The sequence below is a fragment of the Pogona vitticeps genome, chromosome 3, assembly GCF_051106095.1.
Source record: "Pogona vitticeps strain Pit_001003342236 chromosome 3, PviZW2.1, whole genome shotgun sequence".
Taxonomy (NCBI): Eukaryota; Metazoa; Chordata; class Lepidosauria; order Squamata; family Agamidae; genus Pogona; species Pogona vitticeps.
Genome location: NC_135785.1, coordinates 263,920,210 through 263,935,779, shown reverse-complemented (window position 1 = coordinate 263,935,779; position 15,570 = coordinate 263,920,210). Strand labels below are relative to the sequence as shown.

General features: G+C 52.3%; 2 protein-coding genes across 3 annotated transcripts in view; both read right to left on the bottom strand.

Annotated features, from left to right (window-relative positions):
* ATG16L2 (autophagy related 16 like 2) overlaps window positions 1-2,592 on the bottom strand; it is a 30,236-nt gene extending 27,644 nt beyond the window's left edge. The window contains exon 1 of one of the 2 annotated variants that reach the window (XM_072993405.2): window positions 2,292-2,592. In XM_072993405.2, coding sequence (XP_072849506.2) covers window positions 2,292-2,415 — 124 coding nt within the window. In that variant the 5' untranslated portion in view covers window positions 2,416-2,592. The remainder of the gene's footprint in view (window positions 1-2,291) is intronic. The other variant, XM_072993404.2, reaches the window with a different exon arrangement.
* Window positions 2,593-5,486: 2,894 nt separating this feature from the next.
* The window catches only part of LOC110078087 (disintegrin and metalloproteinase domain-containing protein 21), a 34,145-nt gene continuing 24,061 nt past the window's right edge, over window positions 5,487-15,570 (bottom strand). The window contains exons 16-23 of the mRNA XM_078390279.1: window positions 13,809-14,001; window positions 11,579-11,699; window positions 10,316-10,499; window positions 9,929-10,006; window positions 9,034-9,145; window positions 7,930-8,029; window positions 6,468-6,519; window positions 5,487-5,583 (exon numbers count right to left, since the gene is read on the bottom strand). Of these exons, the coding sequence (XP_078246405.1) occupies window positions 5,512-5,583; window positions 6,468-6,519; window positions 7,930-8,029; window positions 9,034-9,145; window positions 9,929-10,006; window positions 10,316-10,499; window positions 11,579-11,699; window positions 13,809-14,001 (912 nt within the window). The 3' untranslated portion in view covers window positions 5,487-5,511. The remainder of the gene's footprint in view (window positions 5,584-6,467; window positions 6,520-7,929; window positions 8,030-9,033; window positions 9,146-9,928; window positions 10,007-10,315; window positions 10,500-11,578; window positions 11,700-13,808; window positions 14,002-15,570) is intronic.

The window sequence follows — 15,570 nt, the reverse complement described above, 5'->3', positions numbered from 1 at the left end:
TCCTCTTGGTGAAGATACCCATCCCACGAAGGGCGTTCAAGCGCTCTGAAAATACACACACACACACACACACACACACACACACACACAAACCCCAGATTCACAAGATTGGGGAGACAGAGCAGGGCTGAATCAAGCATCCACCGGACCTCGATGAAAGGACTGGGGAACTGTCTGTCTTCCTTTCTGCTCTCCTCAATGGTCCACAGTCCCTGACGGGAGAGCCGCTTCCTGGATGCTCCGTTCGTGCTGGACGGCCTCACCTGGGGCCCCAGGTAAGGCGGTGCCGTCTCTCAACGAGAGGGCTCCATCTGCGCCATCGGGCTGGTGGAAAACCCCTTCCGCTCTGTGGGGCCAAGACCCTGAAGGCCAGCAGTCGGCGGCCCTGCGTTGGCTCCCCCAGGTTGCCGAAACGACACCCCCCCTCCCGGAAACGCTGCATCCTCACTTGGTCTCACGGGGTATCCATAAAGGTACAGAGGACCCATCCAGGTGCCCTGTGGGTCTAAAGAAACGGATTTTGATCTTTAAAAAAAAGAGGCCATCCTTGCCAGTCTCTTTAGCAGAGATGGAGAAGCAGGACCTCACGGGCAATTTCTCTACTGTTGTGTGATTGCATTTATTTATTTATTAACATTTTTTTAAAAAACCTCGCCTTTTTACTTGGAAATTTAAATTTAAAGGTGGACATTATGAGTATGCAACGGTGGTTGACATGATTAAAAAGTGATATTTACAATTACGAACCATGAACACAGAGACCCCCCCCCCGGGAACTCCTCGGAGCTCCTCCCTCTCTTGCCAGCTCGGCCGTGCCCTGGACCGCTGGCCACCTTGACCCGGACACGGCTTCCTTGGGGGGGGGCTGGCTTTAATTGGTTTTATTTGGTGCTGATGGGATTGAGTTTATGGCTACTGTTCCTCCCCCCCCCTTGCAAAGAAAAAAGGAGGGGATTGCATGTTTTCGTGTAAATAAGACTGCCCTGAGATGACTCTTGGTCTAAGGAATGAGGAAAGAGGCCTCTGACATCATTAAGAGGCCAGATTAAGGGTAAGAACAATAAGGAGATTTTTTTTTTAAATGCCGCTCTGAGAAAGTACAAATAAGGGGGAAACTCAAGGTAGCGCTAAAACCCGCGTCCAAGTAGCAATGCGTGACCAGGATCCGTGCGCGGAGGCGGCTTGTCCCGGGCAAATCCCCACACACTCCCACCCCATGCTGATCCCCCCCCACTTTTGCCCCGGCTCGACCCCCAGGGCACGAAAAGCCTGCCCCCCCTTCACCGGCTGCTTTGGGGGGGGGATTAGCCAAGGATCCTGCGCGCCTCTTGGGCTCGATCCGTCCCTGCAGGGCAGCCCGGAGGGAATCTCCGGAAGGAAGCCCTTAAAGAAAGCTGCCCTCCATACACACCACCGCAAACACAAACACAAAGACATACAAAAAGACAGACAGACAGACAGACAGACAGACACACACACACACACACACACACACACACGGGGGGGGTGAATGGGTCGGTCCCTCAGCCGTTGCTCTTTTGGACTTCTCAGTGAAAGTTCCAAAGTACAGAAAAACCGGGAGCGCGCCGTAAACACAAGGGCCGAAAGCCACACAGACACACACAACACAACACACACAACACAAACATAGCCCGGACGAGCTTCCCCTGTTCAGGAAGCCGCGCAGTTCTTGCAGGGGGGCTCCGCCGCCGCCGCCGCTTCCCGGCTTCCCTCCGGCGCCCTTCTCGCCCCCCACCCCGATCCGGACCGCCGCCTCGCTAACCCCTAGGCTCCCCTGCCGTGCGTGGGTGGGAGGGCGAGCCGGCGCCGGGGGGGGGGGTGCAGAGCGATCCAAAGGGCGCGCGCAGGGAGGGAGGGAGGGAGAGCCGGCGCGCCCTCGTCCCCTCTCCGGGACGCGGCCAGGATCGGCGCCTCCTCGGCGGGGCGGCGTTCCTTTCCGGGCGGCCCGAAAGGAACGCGTTACAACCCAAGCCGACGCCCCGAACGCTCCCCGCTCCAACCGGCGGGCCAGCACGAGGAGGAGCTTTCAGGGGCGCTTCGTGGGGTGATGCTTTTTTTTGGGGGGGGCGCCAGCACGAGCCTTCCCTCCGGCGCTCTGCACAGGCTCCGAGGACCCCCCCCCAACACCCCTCCCCGGCCCGCCTCCCTCTTCCGCCTCCTCCTCGCAGAGGAGCCCCGGGCGCGCCGCCGCCCTCCCCGCGCATCCCCAGCCACTGCCAGGCTTGAAAGCGTGCCTCTGGGCGCGCGCGCGCGCCCCCCCCTACACTCACAGGCTTGCACCAGCGCCAGGAAGCGCGCCTTCTCCGCCCGGTCGCGCCGCCGCAGCTGCCGGAGGATGTGGCGCTTCCAGGCGGGCTCTTCCTCCGCCGCCGCCGCCGCCGCCGCTTCGGCCATGCCGGCCCCGGACGGCTCCCCGGGCGCGCCGCGAGGCGGGAGGGAAGGGAAGGAGGGAAGGAGGGAAGGAAGGCGGGCCCGGGAGCGGCCGAGGGCCGGGCGCCCGGCGGGGAAAGTCCCCGGGGAGGACGGGGAGGACGAGGACGCGCGCCCGGGAGCAGCGCCCCCGCTCCTGACCTGCCCGGAGGAGAAGAGGATGGCGCTGGGAAAAGGGGTGGGTGGCTGGGGTGGGGAGGCAGCAGGAGAAGAGGAAGGCCGGTTCCCCAAGATGGACTGGCTCCCTAAAGGAAGCCACAGACTCTCCAAGAGCGATGGCCCGCAGTCCTTTTGGAGACGGGCTCCTTCCGAGGGTCCCCCTAGGTCAGGGGGTGACTTGAGTGCCCAGGACAAGGGCACAAAGAAGGACGGCCCTCTGGGCCTGAGAGGGCCAAGCGCCGCTTCTCACCTTCCCTACATCTTGGGGTCAGGGAGATCATGGCCCCCCAAAGTGCCTTGGCCTGGCACTCGCCAAGCACAGGTGACAACCAGGGAAACGGGAGTGATATCGGCGACCGACCTCTGGAGAGACAAAGGTTCTCTGTGTCGGCTCAGAAACAAAACCTAGACAGGCAAAAAAGTCAGGACAGCGTCCAGACCCTGCAGGCCAGAAGACGGTGGATGTTGACCGAGGATCTGTTCTCTCTCCCACCACCACCCCCGACCCCCAGGACCCTCCAGCCTGGGAGAGAAGCCGGTGCATTTAGAGAGCCATGACTGGCAGGAGTGTGGGTTGGGTGGCAGATGTTCTTCATGGAGAGCCATCCTGCCACCCGTCCCCAAGTGACAAAAATATTATGATTTTCTGATGCGGTCGCCATGAGTCACAAGCGACTCAGGGTGCGGATAACAACGGCCATGAGACAGACCTCATGGTCGGCCGGCAGGACTCATGATCACAAGACCACACAGGCTACCACCAGTCTTGATGGCTTTCGTGGAAGATTTGGAACCCCTACGTGCCTTCAGGTCCCCTCCGACTCCCACGAGCGGCCCCCGAAATGTCCCGTTTGGTGTCTGAACCAAGGTATGCAACACCTCTTACCTGTTCCAAAGAGGAAGCCACAGGCTTGAGTCTCCAGGCGCCAGCTAAGCAGGGCCACTGAGGACCAAGACATCCGGCACATCCTCCGTTCATAGAGTGGCCGTAACGTGTCACTTGATGACACGTAACACACACACACACACACACACACACACACACACACACACACACACACACACACACACACACACACACACACACACACACACACACTGTCCACAGTGGTAGGAAACACACACACACACACTGTCCACAGTGGTAGGAAACTCTTTTCGAGAGAGACATCTATTGACTATCCTTTCTCTGCAACAACAGAAACTAAGGAAAAGCAAAGGCATTGTGGCTCCTTAAAAGACCATCACATTTATTTCGGAGATAAACGTGGTAGACTTTAAGGCGCCACTGATATTTTCAGCTTTATTGTGACAAGACTCTTGTTCTGGCGGCCACTGAGGGATAAAGGGAATTGTTGGGAAGAGTCTCCCTCCCACTCGGTCGTAGAGGCAACGCCAGCGTCATCTCCACGCTTGCAATGCTATCGATGCCACTTCAGCCATCCTGGTGGCCTTTCCGATCCATATGTGAGGTGGGTGTCCGGACCCTTGGCCAGAAAACTCTGGGCCGCTCACAGAACTGCAGCCAAGAGCACTAAGGACCCGATGATCAAACTACCGACCCCTGAATAAAACTTGGGGAGGGAGAAGAAGCAGCTGATGTGATGTCCGGTCCCAACTTTTTAAAAAAATACAGTATATATATTTAAATTGTATTTTTTCTACTTTCCTATCCAGGTTGCAACCAGAATGATTTATTGCAATATGTTCCATTCATTTCAGCTTGTCTTATACTCTCTAACATAATATTAATCTAATCTATTCTACTTAAATCGGTGTAGATTTGAGCCAGGTATAAAGAGGTTGCCATTTATTATTACCCAGTCTATCATTTAGTGTATCTGTCAAAATATCCATTTCTGCTAGTTCCAAAATCTTCAGTTCCCAGCTTTTATATCCCCACTTTGCCCGGCGACACTGTTTTGAAGAACGTGGACGCTCACCCAGTTTGTAGCCGCCCAGAGTGGTAGAATATACCAGATGGGCGGGATATAAATCAAATAAATAAATAAATAAATAGCCTTTGGGTGGTCTGATTTTACAATGATAACGATTACACTGTATATCATGGAGCCCATTCCGACTTAAGTGACCCTCGCCAGGGTTTTCTAGGCATACAGTACGAGTCCAGAGGACTTCACTGTGCTCATCTTCAAGAGGTCACCTCTAGGACAGCATAGCTTGCTCAAAGCCAGGCAGGCTGGGGAATCGAGCCTTTGAGCGACCGAGCGCTCCAACACCCTGAGCCCTTCAGCCTCCTCTAGCGGTCAAATTGCTTTGCCAAATTATGGCCTCAATGGATCTCTCTGGGCAGTAACCTTCTTCCCGTCTTACTTCCTGACCGGGGAGATAAAATTTTCTCAAGGCAGTGGCCAGGTGGTGGCAGGAAAAACAACAAATAGCCTTATGGCACCTTTATGTTTGACTTGATCCAAGTTTCTGTGGAGACCAGTAAATGGAAATTTGCTGCCAGTTTACAAAATGGTTTCACTGTTTATGCTCTGTTGGGAGGGTCCTTCTAACAGCTGGGTGGGGTGCTTGTCTCCTCCTGGCTCGCTGAGTTGACCTTCAGCCAGACTTGGAAAGGGGGTCAACATTTATTTTCAGATCAGCAAAGCCTCTGCATGGGTCCCCAAATCAAGACGGGGAGGGGGACCTCGCACAGGGTTTCTTTTTCATACACAACTTCAATTTGCACACTAGACGCACGCACGCACACATACGGCAAGGACATGCTGTGTTCAAAGGAGGAAGAACCTTTTATTTGAAGCCCGGAGACCCTAAGGAACAGGAATGCTTCGAAGAAGCAGAGAAAGCCACACATGGAAGGCCTGCGTGAAGCGGCACCCCTTAACTCTCGGGAGTGGGTTCTGTGATCGTCTCCTGCGTCGCGGGGGTCCTTCACTCAGGCACCGTCAAGTCCAGCTTTGCCATTTGGCTTTTCAGGGAAATGCCATCTACCGACCGTGACTCCTGCAAGGCAAGAAAGGAGGGCTGTGCTCCATTGTGCTCGGACCTGCTGGGTCCCCTTGAGTCGGGGGTTTCCCACCCAGTCATCCTCCCAGATCCTCCCGTCCTGTGGAGGAGACATGACCTAGACCTGCTTCCACCAAGGCAGGTGGGTCTCATCTTTTCCGTGCCTTTTGGAGAGCGGCAGGACTTTCCTCAGCGGACGGTCGGGCTGTTCAGTGGCCCTTGGGGGTCTACCTTTTGCTGTGATCAGGAGAGATCAGAGATCTCCAGCAACTCTACCATTTTGGGATTTGCAAGAGGTGCTTCTGGGCATCCTCGGTTTCCAAAGTTTCCGAAAGTACAAAGAACCGACAGAAAACGCTGGAGACAAGAACAGAGACCTGAACTTCCCCAGATCTGTGTTTTGGGGGGCAGGAGCCAAAGGCGTTCTAAAGGGAACACTTGAAATTCTGGTGGACCATCAACAATTCACCAGATCCCCTTTCTTGTATCCACTCTTTCTTTTCTAAGTAAAGGTAAAGGTTCCCCTTGACATTTAGACCAGTCGTGTCCGACACTAGGGCGCGGTGCTCATCCCCGTCTCCAAGCCACAGAGCCAGCGTTTTGTCCGTAGACAATCTTCCATGGTCACGGTGGCCAGCACGACTAGACACGGAACGCCGTTGCCTTCCTATTTATCTACTTGCATTTTTACATGCTTTCGAACGGCTAGGTTGGCAGGAGCTGGGACAAGCGACGAGGACTCCCTCCGTCACATGGATTCGATCTTACAACTGCAGGTCTTCTGACCTTGCAGCACAGAGGCTTCTTTGGTTTAACCTGCAGCACCACCACGTCCCTCAAGAGCCCGTCTAGGAAAACCTTTAAGACTTCCCATAACTTACCTGGTGGTGTTCTGATTCTGGTGCCAGTCTTTTCAGGATCGCATCCGCGTACCTAGTGATGTAGAGCACAAGGATGTTAGTGGACCTTTACAAGGGCTGGAGCTCTCAGGCAGGAACTGAACGGCTGCCTTTTCTTGCCATGGGATGAGATTCAAGCACGGGTGTCCCTGCCTTAACCTCTTCCAAGAGGTGGCCGTGTGAGGCAGCATCTACCTGGCCATTTCCTCTGCTGAGTCTGTCGGATTTGGCACAGGCAACATCACATTAAAAACCAGCAACGATTTGACATGAAAGCATGGAGAAGCCGGGTAGGGAATTATCTACAGGAAGATTTGATTTTGCTCAGATCCACTGTCATCAACTCTGCTGCGCTTTCTGTCCTGCATGATCACCTGAGCCGACACACAGGGGCATTTGTGGAGGTGCCAGTTCCCCTCGGCTGAGCACCAGTTTCCCCCAGACAGTTAAAACAAAGTCTTCCCAGAGTGGTGCTGAAACAAATAATCGCTAAGTCACTTTGGAAAAATAAATTGTAAGAAGATGTGGAAGCTGCCAATTAGCACCTTGTCAGATCGAAAGCATCTGAAGCCAGGATGGGTGAAAAACTTGTCGGTCATCTGGACGACTACAGTGATTTCCTCCGCAAACCAGAGTCAGAAAAACTGTGGATCATAGCAGATCTAAAAGTATTTCCCTTGCTGTGTGATCACAACCTTAGTTCATTTACACATGTATAAGGTAAAGGTTCCCCTTGACATTGAGTCCAGTTGTGTCTGACTCTAGGGCACAGTGCTCATCCCCGTTTCCAAGCATAGAGCCAGAATTTGTCCGAAGACAGTTTCCGTGGTCACATGGCCAGTGTGACTAGACACGGAACGCTGTGACCTTCCCACTGAGGTGGTACCTATTGATCGACTTGCATTTTTACATGCTTTTGAACGCCTAGGTGGGCAGGAGCTGGGACAAGCGAGGGGAGCTCCCTCCGTCATGTGGATTTGATCTTACGACGGCTGGTCTTCCGACCTTGCAGCCCAGAGGCTTCTGCAGTTTAACCCCCAGTGCCACCACGTCCCAATTACACATGTATACCCCCAAGATAAAATAAATTATGTCACCATGATTTAAGATTAATATGCTTATCTTTGTGTCAGCTTTCATGGACTGTACTCAATGTCCTCCCACACAAGGAGCAAAATACGGGGCCCCTGGTCTATCTCTGAGTGTCCCTAATGTAGGCATATCTATCTAGGCATATGTCTCAGCCTTTCATGTGTCCGAAAAAGTGTGTTCTCCTCCACAAAAGCTCAGAGTGCAATCCACTTGCAGCTCGGGAGGTGCTGCAAGATTCTGCATTTCCCTCTTGTCGTGGGTGGGTGGGGGGTGTTTTCAGAGATGCCTCCTTGTGGGGTGACCGGGGACGTCTCCTTTCCAAGCCCAAAAGAAGACACGGACATCCACTCACCACGTCTCCAACTGCTGTCTCTTCAGGGAGGCGACGAAGCCCAGCCCAAAGAGAGCCAGCCCGGTGAGAATGACGAGCCCGACGATGCGACTTGTGGCCACTGTAGGGAGGGAGAGAGAGGAAGGAGAAAACGAGGTTTGGTTCCTGGGCCCAGAAGGAGAGACCGGCGCCCCCCGTTTCAGGATCGCACCTTCAGAATTGCACATGGAGGAGGAAGGCAGGGTATCTCTCGGAGTTGCTTTGGGGCTTTGACCCTTCTTGGGCTGAGACGTAAGGGACACCCCACCCCTCGGGGTGTGGGGAAGGGGGTTTGGTCTGGACGGAAAAACAGGGAGAAGGAAGGAAAGTCGCATTTGTAAAAATATAATCTTACAACTAAAGAGCTGGAAGGGACCCTCTGGATTGTTGAGTCCAACCCCTGTCAAGGAGAGGTCGGAGGGCATTGAGCTCCTAGCCAGAGACCTCAGCTGCTGAGCTATCCAGCAATGTGGACAAACCCATGGGAGAAAACACGCCGAGCATCACAGAACCTTCTCTGCAGGTTATGCCAGTATCCTTTAATGAATGCCAAGATCTACCGGTCTCAAAATAGCCTGGAGCGGGTTTGGGGAGTGGGGAACACACTTGTGGGAAGCCATGCTGTCCTATAGGATCAAAATCCTAGAATGGTGGTGGTCGGAGGGGGTTCCTCTAAGGCCATCAAGTCCAACCCCTGCTCAAGCCGGGAATCCAGATCCAAGCAGAATCCAGACCCAACACAGAGGGTAGTCCTGTTTCCTCTTGAAGGCCTCATAGGCACGACCTAAATCAATCCCCACCCCTGCAGGCGACATGCGGGGTTCTGTATCCTGATGTGAAGAAACCCTGGAAACGGGATTTCGTGATGGTCCAGTTTCCTAAGGCAGAGGCCAGAAGCCGGACCGTCCTCCTGAGGTTCGCGCACGGTCGCATCCAGAACAAATGGCACCGGGAGAGGCCACACCTGAAGCACGGGCAAGAATTTCCTTGGTAGCATCTCAAGGCATAAACTCTGCCGGGCTACCTTTTCCAGCGACTGGGACAGACAAAACCTTTTGGCCGAAGAGAGCAAACGGTGCTACTTACTCCTCTCTGCCGCTGGGGGCCCGCTGTCAATGCTCCCCCCGTATCCCCTGCCGGTGCAAAAGGGAGGGGCCCATCCGTAGGAGCAGTGGCAGTTTCCGTTGCTGTTGCACACCTGTAAAACACCAAGCGTGCCTGCGAATCACCCTCTGTGTGTGTGGGGTCCAGCTGGCCAGAGACCCAAGCGAGAATGTCACAAGACCAGCAGGGTCCCCAGTGACATCTGCACGGAGCCAAATGTTCCACCCAGGGTTCTGGGTTCAAATTCAGACGCATGGAGGGGTCAGGGGTTCTTAACACATGGGAAGGAGCTGGGGGGGTTTTACAGGGGTAGAATCAGTAGCAGGAGATGCCCTCTGCCACTGTTCGTTTCCCCATCAACCTCCTCACTCTGAGTCTGCCGGTGGCGGGGGGGGCTGCAATTTGGGGTTGGTGGTCCAGTGCTGCCCCATGCAGCTCCATGCACAGCCTTGCCAAATGAATCTGCGCTTCTGTCCTTCCAGAAGCATTTTGCTGGAACTGCCTCCTTGCAGGGATGTTTTTCCCACCCTGGCCAAGCTTGGGTGAGATGGTTCTTGGCGTGCCCCTGAAATCTACGGTTGGTCCATGCCATGCAGGCCAGCAGGGAGACCAGAAGGTCCTTCCTGGAGCGGCTTTGGGAAGGGTGTCCCTGGGAACACCGCTAGCTTCAAAAACATTTCTTAAATACGAGTAGGAGTGACACCATAAGGAACGCTCCCTTCTTCCTGCCACAGGGTCTGCCGTCCTCTCTTGCCCAAACCTTTTATCTCTGGCCCAGAGAATCAAAACCTCTGCGTCTGATCCCAAAGGCGGCAGGGGAAGAAGGATCAAGGCCAAAGTCCCACAAAGTTGCCTGACTCACAAAAAATGCTCTTACCCCTCGGTGGTGACACTGAGAGAAATTGCACTCGTGCTTCAGAACGGCCAGGTCAACGCAGGATCGGTTGATGCAGATCTACGAAAGGAGGAGGGTGGGAAGAGGTTAATCTTGCAGAGTGCTTGAGCAGCAAGAAAGCCCGAATGCCAGAGACCGGCCACGATGCCTCCCCCCTATTCCGGGGGTTGAAATATTCCGGGGCCGAAACACTCGGGAGCATCTTCAAACAGGGGTGGGGGCTTCTGTTGGGGGAGCCTTTGCTTCTCCCTGGGCTCCAGTAAGGGCCATGCCTGGATCTCCCCAGGGCGACTCTGCCCATGTGTGCTCGCATCCCGTGTTTTCCATCGTTTAGGAAATGCCCGTCTGCAGGCAAGTCGGTTCGGTTACCTTGTCGACGCCACAGGCCGTCCCGTCTTTCACAGCGCCAGGATCGTTACCCTCCTGCCCGGGATGAAACTTGGTGCCCCAACACAGTGTCTCCTCTACCGGGGTCTGAAGTATTCCTTGCCCGGTTGAAATGTGGGGAATTTTTTTAATATGAGTGCACTGGAGCCTCCCACAAAGGATGTCTCTGGGAAAGAAAAGGAAGAGGGGGGAAACGCGGATCTCCTCTGTTCTTAGGGACGGCCACTGGAAGCCAGCCAAGGAACCCAAAGGAGAGGAGGTTCAGCACGTCACTGAGCCACCTTGGGGTCCGTTCAAGGAGGAAGGTGGGGTAAAAAATATTTTAAATAAATAAATAAATAAAAATGAGGACAACATGTGTTTCCTTACATGCCAAAAGTAAGGGCATAGTGGCTGTTGTAGGTTTTCCGGGCTATCTGGCCGTGTTCTGAAGGTTTTTCTTCCTAACGTTTCACCAGTCTCTGTGGCCGGCATCTTCAGAGGACAGAACTCTGTCTATGCTCTGGGGCAGTTTTGTGGGATAGTTAAGTATTTATAGCTGTGGGATCAGCTTTTTGTCCTTTTCAGGAGATTGGGTGATTATGGTGATCAGCATGGTGGTTTTTTGTTGTTGTTGTGATAAGGGGGAGAGATGATCTGTCACTATGATTGATTGGTGTCATTAGCTGGTATTTTGTGTGCAGTGATCACTGGTCCTTGTGGCTGGGTAGAGTTTGTTGACCTTTTGCAGGCTGTATTTTTCAGTGCTAGGAGCCAGGCTTTGTTGAGTTTTAGACATGCTAAAAGGAAGGAAGGAAGGAAGGAAGGAAGGAAGGAAGGAAGGAAGGAAGGAAGGAAGGAAGGAAGGAAGGAAGAAGCTGATGATGGGTTGATGGAAAGAAGGAAGGAAGGAAGGAAGGAAGGAAGGAAGGAAGGAAGGAAGGAAGGAAGGAAGGAAGGAAGGAAGGAAGGAAGGAAGGAAGGAAGGAAGGAAGGAAGGAAGGAAGGAAGGAAGGAAGGAAGGAAGCGTCCCACCTTCCCGGTTGCCAGGCAACCAGCTGTCTAGAGGCAGCCCCTCTTTGATGTGTGTTTTGGATGCCGCAAGAGCCTCTCATTTGGCCACAATTGTTCAGATGATCAGCAGGGAGGCCTGGATCATGGCCCTCCCCTAGAGCTTGTCTTCCACCACCACCCCACTCCACCACCCCATGGGAAAACCAAAGGGCCTTCCAGGAAACCAAACATCTCTCACCCAGCCCAGCCTACCGTTCATGGCATTTCCTGTACTTCTCTCCATTCCGGCCACAGTTGCCAAAGGGGTCGCCTCGCATGTTTCGCTCCTTGAAACAACTCAGTGGCGCAAGCTGTGCATCTAAAAAAAGAGAAGGAAGATTGCAAGATCACCACTGGGGAAATTTTTTTTTTGAGGACTACGACTACCATCATGCTCTCTGGGGATGCTGGAAGCTGAAGTTTAAGGCAGGAACGTTCTCGAAGCTTCTCTCAGAGTCTATCAAGGAGTCTCGTTAGTAGTTCTGCAGTTTTTCACTTCGCTATCAAAAGAAGAGGCTAGCTTTGTTACATTTGGGTTTGGCTGTTTTAAAGCCGGATTTTGGGCGACGGAGATGCTTTCCCCTTAAGTGAGACAGACGCCTGCAAGGCAAGGGGGGGGAGGGACTGGGTTCCTTCAGATCAAGTCTCCAGATCTTCTAAAGCCCGATAAAGTTCAAATTGTCTCTGGGACTCCATTGGAATCGCAAAACTGGGAACAATTTCCATTATAGATCTGAAATGGTACGGAAACATCTGGGCACTGAATTCCAAGGTGGTCAGGCATGATCAGAATGATCAAATCAACCCTGACAGTTCACACGGAAACGGCTCCTGCCAAAAACAGTGAAGTGGCTTAATAAGCGATCCACTTCAGGATATTGGCAAATTAATCACTGCCTCTGCTCTGTGCTGAGCAGGGGGAGTGATTAATCTGCCAATATCCTGATGTAGCTTGCAGAGCAGAGGCAGTGAAATGGCGGTGGTGGTGGGTTGGACAGCATATAGGCTATCACTGATGTGCTACATCAGTTTGGAAAAAAAGCACTTGTCTTTCCCTTCTCTTAAAGGGACAGTTGAGAAACTGCCTGCAGCTGAAACCACCGAGGTAGGTTTGACTGTGAGCAGTTTCTCAAAAGGCCCTTTAAGAGGAGGCATTTTTAATTTTTTTAAAATAACTGATGCAGTGCTGAACATGGGGAAATGATTAATATGCCAATACCCTGAAGTGGGTTGCTGATAAGTTGCTTATGGAACAGGCTTCCCCGGGGGTTTCCTCAGGCTCCGTCTCTGAAGACTGAGAGCTGTTCAAGAAATCATTCAGAGACACCCTTCCCTGAGGTGTTAGTGGGGTGCGGTTTCACTTCGCCCCTAATGCCATTATCAAGGGTTCTTGTTATTGACTTTCTCGTGTATCTGCTTAGGCTGTCATTAGGATGTTGGGAATTGCGGGGAGGATGTATCGTTTACCCTCCTTGTTAACCATTTTGAGCGGTGCACCATACGAACTCCGGTGGTAGATAAAAGCACATCATGAATGCCTAATAAAGAACGAGCCACGTCACAACACTGGATCGTTCCCAATGATCACGCACACTGGAAGCGAAATGAGACTAATCTTAGGCCCCCTCAGCAAGGGCCAGAGAGGTGCCGGTAGGAACCCTCTGGGTGGGTGGCATGGTCTGGGCTAGTGGGCTCTAACAAATGCATTGCCTGGTCACCTTCTTGAAGAGCACATACCAGCCTGTTCTTGCAGCACTCCAAATGGCCCGTGGAGGCGGCTTCTAAGTCGCTCCCTCTTATCTACGTTTTGCAGGTGAATTGAGCAGGGAACAAATAGCAGTTCCCCACATCTGTGAGCCATTGGCTAAGAGGCGGTTGGGGTGACAATTCAGTACCCCCAAGGACAGGTGACGGAGTTTCTGCTTCTGTTTTGGGAGCTGACAGGAACGTGGTGGTGCTGCGGGTTAAACCACAGAAGCTTCTGTGCTGCAAGGTCAGAAGACCAGCTGTCGTAAGATCGAATCCACGCGACGGAGGGAGCTCTTGTTGCTTGTCTCAGCTCCTGCCAACCTAGCCGTTCGAAAGCATGTAAAAATGCGAGTAGATAAATAGGTACCACCACAGTGGGAAGGTCACGGCCTTCCATGTCTAGTCATGTTGGCCAGGTGACCACGGAAGCTATCTACGGGCAAACACTGGCTCTATGGCTTGGAGATAGGGATGAGCACCGCACCCTCGAGTCGGCACGACTGGACGAATTGTCAAGGGGAACCTTTACTTCTACCTTTGGGAGCTGACAACTCCTGAGGAATTTCCAAAGAGAAAGATGACCACACCGGCGTGAAGCACCCCCCCTCCCCAGACCTTGCCCGCCATTTTCCCAATGATCAGTGCCTTTAGGCTCGGTGCCGGGAGCAGCGTTTAAAGTATTTCCCCGCCTTGCCTTGGCCAAAAAGGGCGATGCAATGTCGCTGGAGGTCAAGGCAGTTTCCCAGGAAGCAGCTGCTGTCTTCGCCACAGGGCATCCCGTCTTGCTTATAGAGGTCAGGTGGACACTCGGCCGACGTCCCATTGCAGTACTCTGGGAGGTCACACTCCGTCACAGCCTGTCGGCACACCTTTCCCTCTTCCAAAAACTGTTGGGAAGAACTTTTTAAGCTCCTTGAAAAGCAGTCAGTCTGACAGAGGAGGGGCAGGCAGGATTTGTTCTCAGTCATCCCAGAGTGTATGTAGGGTACAAAACATTGGGCTCAAGCGACAGCAAGCCAGATTTAGGCTGAATATCACTGTGGACACCAGGTGGCGCCATTGACTTAGCGATGTATCACTTAATTTAAAATAATAATAAAGTCAAAGATTCAACAAAGAGTGTACTCTTCAAGTAGAACACAAATTGAGTGAATTCCAGTGTATCTTCCCAAACCTGTTTTAATTGCTAGACATACATTGAAATCATTTCAGCCCAAGTGAACATGCGTACCAGTTTATATACCATATGGTTTAGTTGTTGTTTAGTTGTGAAGTCATGTCCGATCATGGCCGCTGGCCTCACCTCCTGGCAAATAGAAGGGGAAGATATTGAAGCAGTGACAGGTTTTACTTTCTTGGGCTCCCTGATCACTGCAGATGGTGACAGCAGTCACAAAATTAAAAGACGTCTGCTTCTTGGGAGGAAAGTGATGACAAACCTAGACATAATCTTAAAAAGCAGAGACATCACCTTGCCGACAAAGGTCCGCATAGCCAAAAATATAGTTTTTCCATTAGCGATGTATGGAAGTGAGAGCTGGACCATAAAGAAAGCTGATGGCTGAAGAATTGATGCCTTTGAATTGTGGTGCTGGAGGAGGCTCTTGAGAGTCCCCTGGACTGCAAGGAGAACAAACCTATCAATTCTAAAGGAAATCAACCCTGAGTGACTGGAAGGACAGATCCTGAAGCTGAGGCTCCAATACTTTGGCCATCTCTTGAGAAGAGAAGACTCCCTGGAAAAGACCTTAATGTAGGGAAAGTGTGAAGGCAAGAGGAGAAGGGGATGACAGAGGACGAGAGGATGATATAAATCACTTAATTGACTTGGAGGGAAGGCCTGCTTGAACACCCAAGTTTTAACTGGCTTTTGAAAACACCCAGTGAGGGTGTTTTCAACCATCCTGTCCTCTGTCGTCCCTTTTGTCCTCTTGCCTTCACACTTTCCCAGCATCAGGGTCTTTTCCAGGGAGTCTTCTCATGAGATGGCCAAAGGATTGGAGCTTCACTTAATTGACTGGAGGGAAGGCCTGCTTGAACAGCCAAGTTACTGTATATATATATATTCTCTCTCTTTTTAAGTCACGCAATCCTGGTGATATCTCGTTTGGAATTTAATTGTTATAATTGTATTCTTTGTGATTTTATACATGTTATATTGATGTGTTTTTATCGATGTAAGCCGCCCCAAGTAGACATAGTCTAGAGGGACGGGGTAAAAATCTAATAAATAAATTTAAAAAATAAAATTGGACAGCATCATCGAAGCAACCAACATGACTTTGACCGAACTCCGGGAGGCCGTGGAAGACAGGAGGGCCTGGCGTGCTCTGGTCCATGGGGTCACGAAGAGTTGGACATGACTGAACGACTAAACAACAACAATAAGGCAAATCTATAATAAAGCTGGATTGTATTGCAAGCGAGCCAGTTATTACAAAATCCTTAATAAAAGG